The sequence below is a fragment of the Aphelocoma coerulescens genome, chromosome 1A, assembly GCF_041296385.1.
Source record: "Aphelocoma coerulescens isolate FSJ_1873_10779 chromosome 1A, UR_Acoe_1.0, whole genome shotgun sequence".
Lineage (NCBI taxonomy): Eukaryota > Metazoa > Chordata > Aves > Passeriformes > Corvidae > Aphelocoma > Aphelocoma coerulescens.
In genome coordinates, this window is record NC_091014.1 from 27,625,592 (window position 1) to 27,638,673 (window position 13,082).

The 13,082-nt window shown below is 41.6% G+C and overlaps 1 protein-coding gene across 3 annotated transcripts; it reads left to right on the forward strand.

Annotated features, from left to right (window-relative positions):
• The first annotated feature begins 420 nt into the window (after window positions 1–420).
• SMIM30 (small integral membrane protein 30) lies at window positions 421–3,540 on the forward strand. 3 transcript variants are annotated; one of them, XM_068997268.1, is made up of 2 exons: window positions 421–543; window positions 1,357–3,540. In XM_068997268.1, exon 2 carries the CDS (start codon window positions 1,428–1,430, stop codon window positions 1,611–1,613), a length of 186 nt encoding a protein of 61 aa, XP_068853369.1. In that variant the 5' UTR covers window positions 421–543; window positions 1,357–1,427; the 3' UTR covers window positions 1,614–3,540. The 3 variants fall into 3 exon arrangements, with proteins under 3 accessions (XP_068853369.1, XP_068853388.1, XP_068853379.1); XM_068997287.1 differs by lacking the exon at window positions 421–543 and adding an exon at window positions 560–986; XM_068997278.1 differs by lacking the exon at window positions 421–543 and adding an exon at window positions 970–1,055.
• Window positions 3,541–13,082: the final 9,542 nt, after the last annotated feature.

Genomic DNA, 13,082 nt, shown 5'->3' on the forward strand with positions numbered 1-13,082 from the left:
CGATGTATTTCTATACTTTCACTTCGATGGAGCCGCAGAGAGGGTACGGAGCCCTGCTCTATCTGCTGACATTCTCACGGGCCGAGGCTCATCGGAGCGCGGGCACTGCGGGGCTCCGGCTCAGAGCCGCCCTGGGGAGCAGCCGGCGCCGCCGGCCAGGTCTCCCGGGAGGCGCCCGGCCCCGCCGCATCCCTCCGGGCCCAGGGCGGCCTGGCGAGCACCACTCCCGGGGCCGCCGGCGGGGCCTGGGGCCGCCCTGGCTGCTGGCAGTGCCTGTGCCCCCGAGCCGCCCCCGGGAATCGCGGCGAGCACGGCGGGGCGAAGCCGGCGGGCGGGGCGCCTCAGCGCGAGCGGAGCGGAGCGGAGCCGAGCGGAGGCGGCCCGGCCGGGTCACGCCCGCCCCCGGCCGCGCCACCGCCCCTTCCTGTCATGGCCGCGGCCGGGCGGTGGGAGCGCGGCGGGGCGGCGCGGGCCGGCGCCTTCGGCTGCTGAGCGCCCCGCGGGCGGCGCGGAGCGGGGACGGCCTCAGCCCGGAGCCAGGAGGTGACTGAGGGGCACCGTGCGGGCAGGGCCGGCCGGGGGCTGCCCCAAGGAGCGGCCGTCCCTCGGCGGCGGGACGGGGCGGCGCGGGCGCCCCAGGGCTGGCGGGGTCCGGCCGGCGTGCGGGCGGAGTCCGGCACTGGCCCCGCCGGGGTGCGAGCGGAGCAGCCGCTTCTTGGGGCGTCCCGGCGCGGGTTTTTATCGTGTGCGCCCCGGGAACGAGCCTTCCTCGCGGGAAGAACTATTGCGGAGAGGGCGGTCCGGGCTGGTACCGGCGTGCTCCTCGAGGGCACCTTTCCAAGTTACAGGAACCACGACGGACATTTGTCCCGCAGTGAGGGTGTGCACGGTGGCACTGCCCGGGAGGCTAACTCGCGCCCTCTCCAGTGTACCGTAGTCTGTCTATGCTCACGGATCCTGAGGATGCCCGGTGTTAGGAAGTGTGGGTGAGTGATGTGCAGCAGCCGTCGAGCCCTAAACACCTGGTGAAACAGGCCTGCGTAGCAAAGCACCAGGTAAGCAGGCTCTGGCAGTGCAGGCAGGAGAGCCTGTTCTGACTTTACCCGACGGTAAGGCTTCAAAAGATTAGTTTTCACATAGTTACATAACAAGTTAGCAAACCCACTGTGGCTGTCTCATGATAATAAGTCATTTGCTATTGTAATTGAGAAGATAAAACCTAAATTTCATGAGCCCCACACAGATACCTGTAATGCATCAATCACATCAGTTGGCTTTTGGCAAGACAAATCCAGGGGGGGAAGGCAGGCAGGAAGGAAGGAAAATCCTGTAATGTTCCTTTTGTTTTCCTTGTAGATACCACTGAAGTATCTGCTGTCCACCACTTTCCTCATTTAACTTGCCCTTGGGGTCAGCTGGTTGTCAGCATGCCTTCAACCGAGAACACCTCAAAACTTTTCCTGGTCCTCGTGTCACTGCTGCTGGTGCTGCCAGTAGTTGAAGCCCTGGATGCAGGAGATACCATTGCCTTCCTTCTAGGCCTCACTGTCAGTGTCGTCGGATTCTGTGCCTGCCTTGGCTTGTATGCAAGGAGAAGGAATGGGCAGCAGTGATTTCAAGAAAATGCTCCGATGAAGTGAATTTCTGAACACACTTCGGGTGTAAGACTGAGCTTTGGTTCTGCATAACTTTCAAAAAACATGTAGTAGATATTTCTGCAAACCCCTCTTACTGTTCAGTACAACAGAGTCAAGACTGTACCCAGTAAAAGGGATTTGTACTATCTGTCCTCATTACAAAAAGATAATTTTATATTGTTTGTGATTAAATATTGCCTTAGAGAAGGTAAAAACTTTTCGAATGGGGAAGTAAAACTCTAGAGTGGCTCACAATAAAAGTTTATAGATTTAGCACGTGAGGGAGGCCATCAACAAGTTCCCTAATTTTGGTTTCAGTGTTTAATCAGGAGGAAGCAGCTATTAATCTTTCCAGTCAGGATGACAAGAGTTTTGAAATTAGTCCTAGCTAGATAGCTAGTGAGCAGACTGCTCTAACTTGTGTGCTCGTGCTCACGTTCTCTGTAATGACAGTTAACACCTAACAGCTCACTTCTGCTGTCACATGGATGAGGCTTAAGAGAACTAAGGAAATATGAAAGGCTTTTTTTTTTTTTTTGAATACTTTTAGAGCATTTTTATTTTAGAATATGCCACTCCTGTAGCCTGTGTTCTTATTACCAAGTAGATACACTTAAGAATGAGACCACCATTTTTGTTTAACATGTATTTCACAGAAAAGTACATGTAAGGCTATGTAAATCAGATTAGGGATATGGGCTTTGTCTCTTGTTTATTTTTTGTACTCAGCTTTTCTCTAGGTGCACCAGATTTAAGGCTTACTTTGTTTGGTGTTTGTACTTTTTACTCCAAAATGGAAGACTTAACTATTTTGATGAGGAATTCTGTGTAGTATTTCTGCATTAGAAGTTTGTTAGAATTATAACAAGACCATTGTGTATGTTTCTTTTACAATGTAGAAAGAACTTGTTTCGTTAAAATCCTGGGTTTAGTCAATGGGTCCATTGTTCGTGAGTGTGTTCCTTGTGACAAATTTATGTTGCTAGCTAAACATTTAGGTTTCTCTAACTGATGCACATGAGTACCACAGAAGATTAGGACCAAAACCAAAGTAAAAATCCTAGAATTTTTGCTAGAAATCTTGGCTTTTATCTTTCAGAGCTATTTTGATACTATTCTTCCACTTCCTCTGTGTCTCTGTTCAGTAGAGCAGAAAGCAATGGCTAGAAGAGTTGTTGGGCAGGTCTTATGTAAGTAATTGGATGGGCAAATCATGTTCTCCAGATCCTGATTTCTGCATACCATTTTTGGCAGAAAGGGACACAATGCACAATTACTGTGTACAAATGAAATTTACAGCCCTAAGAGGAGCTTTTGACAGTAGCATCATCTTTGAAAGCTGCCTAGCAGCAGTAGATGGTCCTGTATGTGATAATTCAACTGGGTGGGTGCAAGCACAGATCAAAGTGGGATCTTTGATATTCCAACTTACCTAAACAAGCAAACAACAACAACAACAAAAATAAAATAAAATAAAAAACCTACCCACCACAAAATTGCCATTCAGTTCACTTTATAGTTCCCAAAGTTACAAAATTTTGCCATTTTTTCAGTAAAATATTAGGTATTGCTCTTTCAACAGAGTACATTTTAACACAAGCAGATTTTCACAGGGTTCTTTATCTACACCTTGGAAAAGATACATGGCAACAGTTTCACTGCAGGAGAACAAAATTTTAACAGAGTAATTATCTTCAGGCAATAGGGATATGAGAAATTGTATTATTTGCCCAAAGCTGTATGTACTTCATTGAAAAGTGTTTGCACAGTGTAATGGCTTTGTTTCCTGGGTTCTGACAGAAGCTTTATTCTTGAAGACTTACATTTGTCAATTACTTGAGTGTAAAATCAGATACCCCTGTTTTTCCTCTGTCATAATAAACTGACGTATGATTTGTCATCAGCTTGATGAAGTAATTCTTACTAAAAGGATAATTGAGATGACAGAAATGACTGAAACTGTTGAAATTCTGTATTGGAATGGCTCTTATTTTCTTATCTACTTTTGCTTATGTTAGATAACTTTATAAACTAATGTATCATAAGGTATGTTTTCAGTTAACTTTTGTGCAGTGAGTGTACTTCTCTTGGTCCTACTACTTGTTTATCCCATTTCAATAACTGTTACTTTAGAGCATTTCAGGGAGCTGGTCCCCTTACTTTGATACTGTCAGCTTGTAGTTGCAAAGAATCCTGTTTGCCTGGTTCAAGGAAAACTTATTTTTCCTTTTGACTATGAATTTTCAACGTATCTTACACAGTTGCCTATATACCAGAAAAGCTATTTATGTCAGTTTTCTAGCTGGAGACACAAGGATATAAAGGACCATTTTCTGTTGTTTGTTTTTTTTTTTTTCTTTTAATGAAATATTATATTTTAGTGCTTTAGTTATTTGAATTATACTCTTCTTTTTTTTTTTTTTTTTTTTTTTTTTAACTTTAAAAGAGCTAGTTTTATCCGGGCATTTTGTGAAAACAGGGTTCTAGCTCTTTCAGGATTTCAGCTACTGCACAAATCAGTTCACTTTGTGCACTAAGATAATACCATTAGTAGCTGTTCTCAGAGCAGAAAGTAGAAACAGCCTGACAACGTCCATCTCTTAACAAATGCAACCTACCCTCTGATAAAAAAACCTGCAGGACAAGAAACAGTAGCTTTTGACTGCAACGCTTTAACAATAGTGTATCTAAAAAACAGCCATTCTAAAACCCATGTACAGTCCCTTTGAGCATGGACAGAAGCCCTTCACTTGTCCTGACATACCTTCAAGGGCTGCACACCAGCTAGGCCTTACCATTCTGCTGCGTACAGCAGTACCTGGGGCTGGAATGCAAAGGCTTCACACAATTCCTAATGCAGTCACTTCTCTGGGTGTATGAACACTGGTAAGCCACTTTCTCCTACTCAGATAAATCCTGCTGCTGGTGGTGACGCTGTTTTAATACTGTTGTGAGACCTGGCAGTTCTATGACATCTTGCATTTGAGGACCTTTATATGTTTATGGGTATTAATGGTTGCATCCCAATTCTGTCCCTGGGGCAAGGCGAAGGAGAATCACTGGCTTAAGAGGTGTCACAGGAAGCACCTGCTATCTCCAGGACACTCAATGATTTTTCTGTTATGCTTGTGGTTCTCAGCCACTATGCCGGTCCATGGGAGCTGTCCCTGGACTAGCCCAGACCCTCATGTACTGACTAGACATAGTTAGACACAGTCTGAAGCTCTGGTTCCCCTTTGCATAATGCTCTTTACATAAGCTTTGTGAGAAGGGTAGTTCACTGTTTATAACAAGATAACCACGGCTAAATGGATGAACCTTAATAGGTGTGTTAACATGCTAAATGCCCTAATTATTATGCTATGGAAGTAACCTTTCCATTCATTTCTACATCTGATGAAACTAAACTGGAGTAATGGTGAGATTGTTAGGAGTGGTGGAAAGGAGAGAGCTTGGGTCTGGTTGTCCTCCCAATTTACTCTTGAACAAATCGTAAACCATCTGAAGTCAACAGGAAGTGTGTGTTGTTCAGAAAAAAGTGAGACTACTAATTCAGAACCAAATGCAGCAAAACATATTGGGCAAGATCTGATGTGACTATTGATGCACAGGATGCAAAGTACTTAATTCCTGCCTAAATCAATCTTTTGAACTTTTAAGTGACAAGTTTTTAATATATTAGACATTGACTACACTGCTAAGTGTTTAATTCTTAAATAATGTAACCAGTTTTTAAATTACGAAGAGTTTCAGTTCACATGAATACACAGTAACACAAAATATTACATGTGGAAAGCAAGTTTTCCAGCAAGCAACCTGGAATTTACACACCAGGTATAATATGGTAAATAACGTAAAAGTACATCTTTCTTTGAACTAAAAGAACAATAAAATAATATAGTCATTCAAAACATTTCCAGACCTTGTACTGGTCTCAGCTCAGTTTCTCTGTAATGGAATTTGAAAATGCGTGGGAAGCTCTGTCACATTAAGGTACAGGCATTCTAGACAGTCAGCAGAGACTTTTGTTTCTGGATAATTCATCTGATCAGATCAAAACAGAGATTTTCATGGGAAAAATAAAACGTCCCTTTAGTGTGCTAAGCAAAGAGACCCATAGAATCATAGCATGTTAATGGGTTGGAATGGCCCTTAAAGATCATCTAGTGCCAACCCTCCCTGCCATGGGCAGGGACACCTCCCACCAAACCAGGATCCTCAAGGCCTTATCCAACCTGGCCAGGGTTGGAGCATCCAGACCCTCTCTGGGCAACCTGTTCCAGTGTCTCACCATCCTCACAGTTATTTCCCTTAAAATAAATTTCCCCTCTTTTAATTTGTACCCATTTCTCACTGTCCTGTCACTGCAGTTCCTGATGAAGAGTCCCTCTGTGGCTTCCCTGTAGGCCCCCTCAGAGATTTGGAAGGATGCTATGAGGTGTTCATGCAACCTTCTCTTCTCAAGGCTGAACAGCCCCAACTTTCTCAGCCTTTTAGGGGACGTGCTCCAGTCATCAGCTTTGTGGCCCTCCCCTGGTCCAAGAGTTCAATGCCCTTCTGATGGGAGCTGTAGGACTTTATGTAGGACTGTACCCCATAGTCCAAGTCGGGTCTCACCAGAGCAGAGTAGAACAGGAGAATCACCTCCTCCAACCTGCTGGCCACACTGCTTTTGATACAGCCTGAGACACAGTTGTTTTGCTGGGCTGCAAGTGCACGCTCCTGGCTCATGTTGAGTTTTTCATCAACCATTACCCCCAAGTCTTTCTCTGCAGGGCTGCTTTCAATCACCTCTCCACCAAGCCTGTAGGTGTGTCTGGGATTGCCCAACACAGGTATAGGACCTTGCACTTCACTTTGTTGAACTTCATGAGATGAGGTTCACATGGGACCACCACTTGAGCCTGTCAAGGTCCCTCTGGAAGGCATCCCTTTCCTCTGGTGGATCATCTGCACGACACAGCTTGGGGTCATCAACAGATTTGCTGAAGGTGCATTACACAGCATAAGTGAAGGCCTGAAAGCAGAGTGCCCTCCATCTAACCTAGGAGTTGCAAACATTAGAGGCAGGGAAGAGAGAATTGTGTCCACAAGCACGCTGTTGTAGGAAACTAGATGTTGCTGCTGGGTTGGGTTAAAGTTTGTGTTCTGCTTCAGTCTTCCTGTATTGGCCGTGTTCCTCCTCACTAGTCATTGTCTTGGAAATTTCAGCTGGAACCAACAGTACTGGCAGCTTTCTCAGCTGCCAATCATTCAAGGCACTACAATTTTGCATACATCTTCATACTGCTACTCTCCACTTGGCAAGTATAAAAGCATGAAAATTACTTTCTTTTCCTGAATGGAGCTAAAACACTGTGGAGCAACACAGTTCTGTAAAACTTAGAAGAGAAGGGTCTGTCTTTTTCTTCTGTTTTTGTGTTCTTCTGTTTGTGCAGCTGATTGCACACACTGTGACAGTGCTAATAATAAATAATATAACTCCATGTCATTCCCTACCCTCTCACAGAAAAGCAACCATCCTAAAACATGACCAATTTTAATCTCGGAAGAAATAAAGTGAAGAAAATTGTCACTTTTATAAAAATATGTTCACTTTCAATTTCATGAGTTACCTGTGAAATGAGAATGTCTTTAATTCTAGAACTTTTCAAGGACATTTTCTGCCAACCTATTTCTGAACTGATATGGTTATGGAAATTACATGCTCAATACCTGCACTTATTTCTCAGTATTTAACCTAACATGATTGTTCATAAGTCCCATGGTAGCAGTTTGAAATTTTATTTTTTATCTATTCAAATGACCTGGAAGATCAGCAGAAGCCATATTGACTCATTTTTCTTCAACAGCACATATTTATTTCAGCAGCACATATTTATTTCAGCATCTGCATGAAAAACAAGGAGCATTTAAACTTTTTTAAAATCTGATCATTTCAGAAAGGTCATTTGTGATCAAATTCCAAAAGTCTATCTGATGTTTGCAGACAGTATATAATCTATAAAGTGCTCTATATCTCCTAAAAAAAAAAGTCCTTTTTCATAAAAAGTAACAAATAAAAAACCATATAAAATTAAGGATGCTGATTGTATATATGGAGCAGTAGCCAATAAGAAAACACTATTCAGCAGTAAATGTCATACAGCCATGTTTTTCATCCTATTGTATTTGTATGTCACAAAAAAATATATGAAAAATAGGCAAAAAGTGCTTTTCCAAGAACAAGTCCGTATTATTTAGTAATAATTATGGCTCTAGTGCAAATCTCAATGAAGTCAGCTCAAAAAAATTTATTGTCCTAAATTTAAATCAAGCTCTTCTAAAGGAGTGACCATACTGCCTTCTGAATCCCATATAACTTTGCCACAACCATCCCCCATGCCAGGGCTATGGCAGCAGGCTGTCCCAATGCACAGGATGCTGGCTAACCTCAAATCCTGCCTAGGAAGTGACAGACAGCTGGGTCTCCCTGGGTGCCAAATGCATGCCCAGGCCACTGCTACCCTCTCGCTCCATAGATTCATCTCCTACTGTGCAAAAAGCCAAATAGGTGATGAGCTATTTGTTTAAACATTCAGGAATAGCTGTGTGGCTTATACATCTTTAACCTTCCATGCCAGATTTCACATTTCAAAATTTAATATTGTTGGTACACTTAATTTTTAAAAGCCCTGTATATAATCTTAACATACAGCATCCATGTTGGCTGTGGTGAATACATCTAGGAGAGGTAGAAAAGCAGAGGATGCTGTCAGATGAAAGGATAGTCTAAATTGTCCATCCAAAAAAAAGGGAAAACAGAAATCATCTTTGGGAAGAGTCTGAGCCAAGAAATGTACAAGGTGACCTCCAGAGATCCTTTCCAACCTAATTTACTGTATGATTCTATGAAATCCTAGTTGTAAATGGGATGCATAAACAGAAGCTCAATTCATTCGTATCTTCCTTGTGAACAAGGATATATTTGTGGTGAACAAATCTAATCACAGTGTGAGCCCATAGGGAACCTGACTGCAAAAGCTGTGAGGCTGTTCAGCCATCATGTAAGACCACAGGGAAACCAGATGTACCAGGATTCTCCCACTGTGTCTAGTGAAACTCAATCCCCGAGGCATTAAAAGGTTATGGAAAAAAGGGAGCAAATGCAACACATGTACACTAATCCTCTTTTCAGAGTGGGATTTTTAGAGATGGGTTTATGAGGCTAGTACTGTACTCCAAATCGAATTCAAGTAGTAGCTTCAGTGTGAAGCCCCAAATGTGAATTATGTCAACTCCTGCCCAAGTCAACATTTTTGAAAATATTAAGATTTGACAGCCAGAATAAAAGACTTTGTTGCACATGGAGTTCCCATTGGTATCAGTGGGAGTTTAGGACAAGGTCAAATACAAAATATGGGTTTGGATGCAGTAGATATGTTGATAGGATGGAGGGTTCCCTGTCATTTGACTAGTAGTGCACCTTGCACCAGATGGTGCTCTTTGGGAACTGCAGCTATACAATCTCCATCCACATCTCTGTCCTTAGAAAAATATTAGCTGAATTATTTATTGTGATAACTGAATGCCAGATTTTCATCTGGTTTAAAAACAGCCTGAGGTTGCTGAAATCGGTGCAGTCATCCTGATTTAAATTCATTTTGAACAGAAAACACAAGAGGCTTCATTCTGACCTTGCACCAGCCCTTATACTTCTGTGTAATGCAGTAGAATTATTCTTGATTTCCATTTATGTGAAAATCTAAATTGGTTCTTAATATAGATTTGGTCTTTTTTTTTTCTCTCAGTCTGCTACCAGTAAATTATTTGACCTACATCTTAATAAATATTAGAAAAAAATTATTCTCCCCACTCTTATTCCAGAAATACACTTCAGAACTTGTGTATTCAACTCAGACTCCACTGTTCCCCCCCCCCAACAAAGGCAAAGGAAAATCCACAAGTCAGCCCCTCCCAAGGACACCATACTAATACAAAGTGCCTCTTTGCACCTTTGTAATGTATGTGTGCTGTACATGACTGATGTACATCTGTTTACCTTTCTGCATTGTTGTTCTTATTATTTCAGTAATAAAAGAAATCTGTTTGTGTCTGTGTCAAACTTTTCCTCAGGAACTCCTTTCACCTAGTCTACATGAGGTTCTATGTACTAAATAAGAACTTGTAAATTTTCTATTCCTGTCCAGAAGTAACACTGAAATCCCAGTAAAAAGGATTACATGCTCTCAGTTTCAGAAGGGCCAGCAAGAAAATTATTATACCTGTAGATAGAAAGGTAAAGGACTAGAAATCTGAAATTTCATGTGTCTTGCCAGAGCTTTCTCTGCTTAACTCCCCATAGATTTAATAGGAAATAAGAATTAAAATCCCTTCTACTTCCAAAGGGATACTGACCTTCCAGTAGTGAATGTAAAGCATGTGATCACTTTATGTACACTACCAAAATAATCTGAAATCGACCGTACATAATAATTGTCAGACTGCTGCCTTAATATATCCTAATGTCAACTGTTGTAACTCAGGAAAATGAAAGTTGCCTAATTCAGTGTAAAATACAGGCTTTTGGAAGTAAACGTCATAGAAACAGTGCAGAGGCACTGACAGACATACCTTAAATATACTCTCTTTCATGCAGTAGTAGCTAAGCAATTTGGTCAGTAAGAATTCTATGTCCTCTTACAGCACCGGGGTTTTGTTCTTTCATTATCTGGTGTTGAAACCCCACTTTCCTTTTGTCCTGTGCTTCAAAAGCTGCAACCTGGTCTCACGATAAATAAATTCTACGTAAATAAAACTCATGAGTGAAAAATCGTGGTTTTCATTTTTGAAACAGTTGATCCCCATCACCTGCTTACAGTAACTATTTCTGATCTTATTACAAAAGCTGAGAAAGGTGCAGCTTTTATGAAACTGGGACATTTGTAAAGAGTTTTATAAGTATATATGTTTCTTTAAACTTACCACCAAAGTAATAGAAATCCATAAACTACACTGGTTCCAGAAGTTCCTTCTAGGATGCTCACACTGAATAGACCAGAACAAATCTTTCACCATCCCCTGGTAGAGAGGCTTAAGAAATCCTTTCTCAAAAGTGCAATATAATGCACTTTTTTTCACATTACAGCATACCTAAGCCTTAAACCATAATGCTGAGTCAAAGTCTGCTAGGCTTGTACCTCTTTATTCATTTTAGCACTTGGAAGTTCAATGTTAAAGTCTCAAGATAATCTCAGTACTAGCAGTTATTCATCCTCTTACTTATCTTGTATTTTGCAATTTCAGAAGCCCCCAGGCATGAATTAACATGTCGGCTTTTTACATTAAAAAGAAGCATTTTGGTTTCTGTTTTGAAAGTGTATCTGTTCACTAGGAGCCATATTTGAACATCCATACCCACAATGTACAGATTTTTAAGTAAAGGTTAAAGAGTTTAAGGGTTGAAAACCTACCTTAAAGTAGTTTTGGTTTAAGTATGATCATAATTGTATTTCAAGACTGCCAAGTATACCAGAAGTCTGAAAGTTTCATAATTAAGGCCTTTACTTTAGCTCTCTCCAACTTCTCGCTGTATCCACTGAAGGTTATCCCAGCTCCATTTATTGTCTAACTAGGTTTGCCTAAACTGGTCAAAAATTAATTTGAATCTAGCCTTTTAATTCCATTAATTTTATGTTTTCAACTGTCTCTGACTGGCTGTGACAGCAGAAAATAACTTCTTACATTCCTGCAACAAGTTTTTTCTTCTGATTTCTTGTCTTACTCCAGAATGGCCATTAAGTTACCTCCCATTTTTTAACTTCCACTTCTCTTCCCTTTAACTTTTACTTCTCTTTCATTATCACCAAGCTTTCCCAAGATGTGATCCATGTTTTGGTAACTAACACACTTGGAAAAATAAATCATTCTGAGCAATTTCCAGCTCTTTATATCTGAAGGTCTTCCATTTGATTTCAGCTTGCCAGCATTTCATTATGTTCCATGGCTGGCCTTGTGGCAGTGTCCTTTGAAAATTCAATGCACTACAAAGGTTAGGAAAAAAGAAATAACTTCTTTCTTTTCATCAATATGGAGCACGCAGGTTGAAACAGATACGTCTTGAGGACCTGTAATTTCAAAGAGAATTCATGAGTTTTACATAAATTCTTCAAATTGCCACAGTTTTGTTATGCATGCATATTTATGAAGAGATATTATACATAATAGAGAGATGCAGTATATCAACTAAATGTTCTGTTAGCTTTTGAAGCATTACATTAATACCAAATTTACAATGCAGCACAGGATTACACAACAGGTATGTTTTACTTGGTTACTGCTGGTACTGTACTGTGAGGAGCTGGTGTGTTGACTTACTAAAAGAGCGCCCTTTTGTCCATGTACGTATCCCAGATTAGGAAAAACAGATTAATATTATTTCGATCTCTTATTTCTACATTTTGTTTTAGTAATAGATAACAAATAAGTACAGTGAGACAATAACATTATGCAGTGACGAACTGTAAGAGATTAAGAGGTAGTTTAATTATCTAAAACATGACTTGAGCAGAATCCTCCAAAAAAGGACCCAGAAATCCCTCACTGCAGCAACAGAAAGACTTATCAGTGCTAGCTTTTCAATTGACATCTGACATTTGCACTTTAGACATAAGGTTGCAAGCTTTTCTTTCACACACAGAACTGACCAAGAGTGCGCAGTGCAGAATGCCAGTGGTCCAGATGGGAGACAGAGCATAACCGAAATGTCTTGCTCCCAGCAATGTCCCTACAGGAGTCTGAGCAGAGTGGTGTGCTCAGGAAAGGTACATCAGCAGCAGTGCTGAGTCCAGTGAATGCACAAGTGCTGCAGGATATCCAGCTTTTTTCCATCTAGTACTTACTTACTTTGCACAAAACAGAAAATCTGGAATTGAAGCCCAGTTTCCCACCTCCAAAAAAAATTCTCGGAAGTACTAGACAGTACAGTCCTGGAAAGCATGATCTCCTGTTTATCCTGGACTCTCCAGCTATAAAAATGCAAGAGCCATGAGACAGGAGAGTGGGATGTGGTCAAAAGAGACTGACTTCCATGTTTGCTGCTTAGGATACCTGCCTCTTAGGGCAAGATTTAGGTCCTGGTCTCAGCTCCATGTATTATGTAGTCAATCAGAAAACAAAGCAAAACCAGCACTAAACAATCTACGTACCTGGGACCAGATCCCACGTGTTTCTCCTGCCAGCAGACTGTCTTATCTAGTACAGTGCAACATCCTGATTCTGCTCAATATTTCACTCTTTTCTTAAGTACCACACTCAAACATTGCCTGATCACATGCAAATACTAGTCCAATTTAGCAAAAGATACTGCCATTTGCTACTATTAGGCCTGACTAGTTTTGCAGGTGACATTTCAAATAAAACATTCGTTCTTTCCCACCTCCATGATATAGGCAATGTAGTAGCAAA

Bases quoted from the DNA above. Each gene is read 5' to 3' on its own strand.
- SMIM30 (XM_068997268.1), top strand. From the start codon at position 1,428: ATGCCTTCAACCGAGAACACCTCAAAACTTTTCCTGGTCCTCGTGTCA.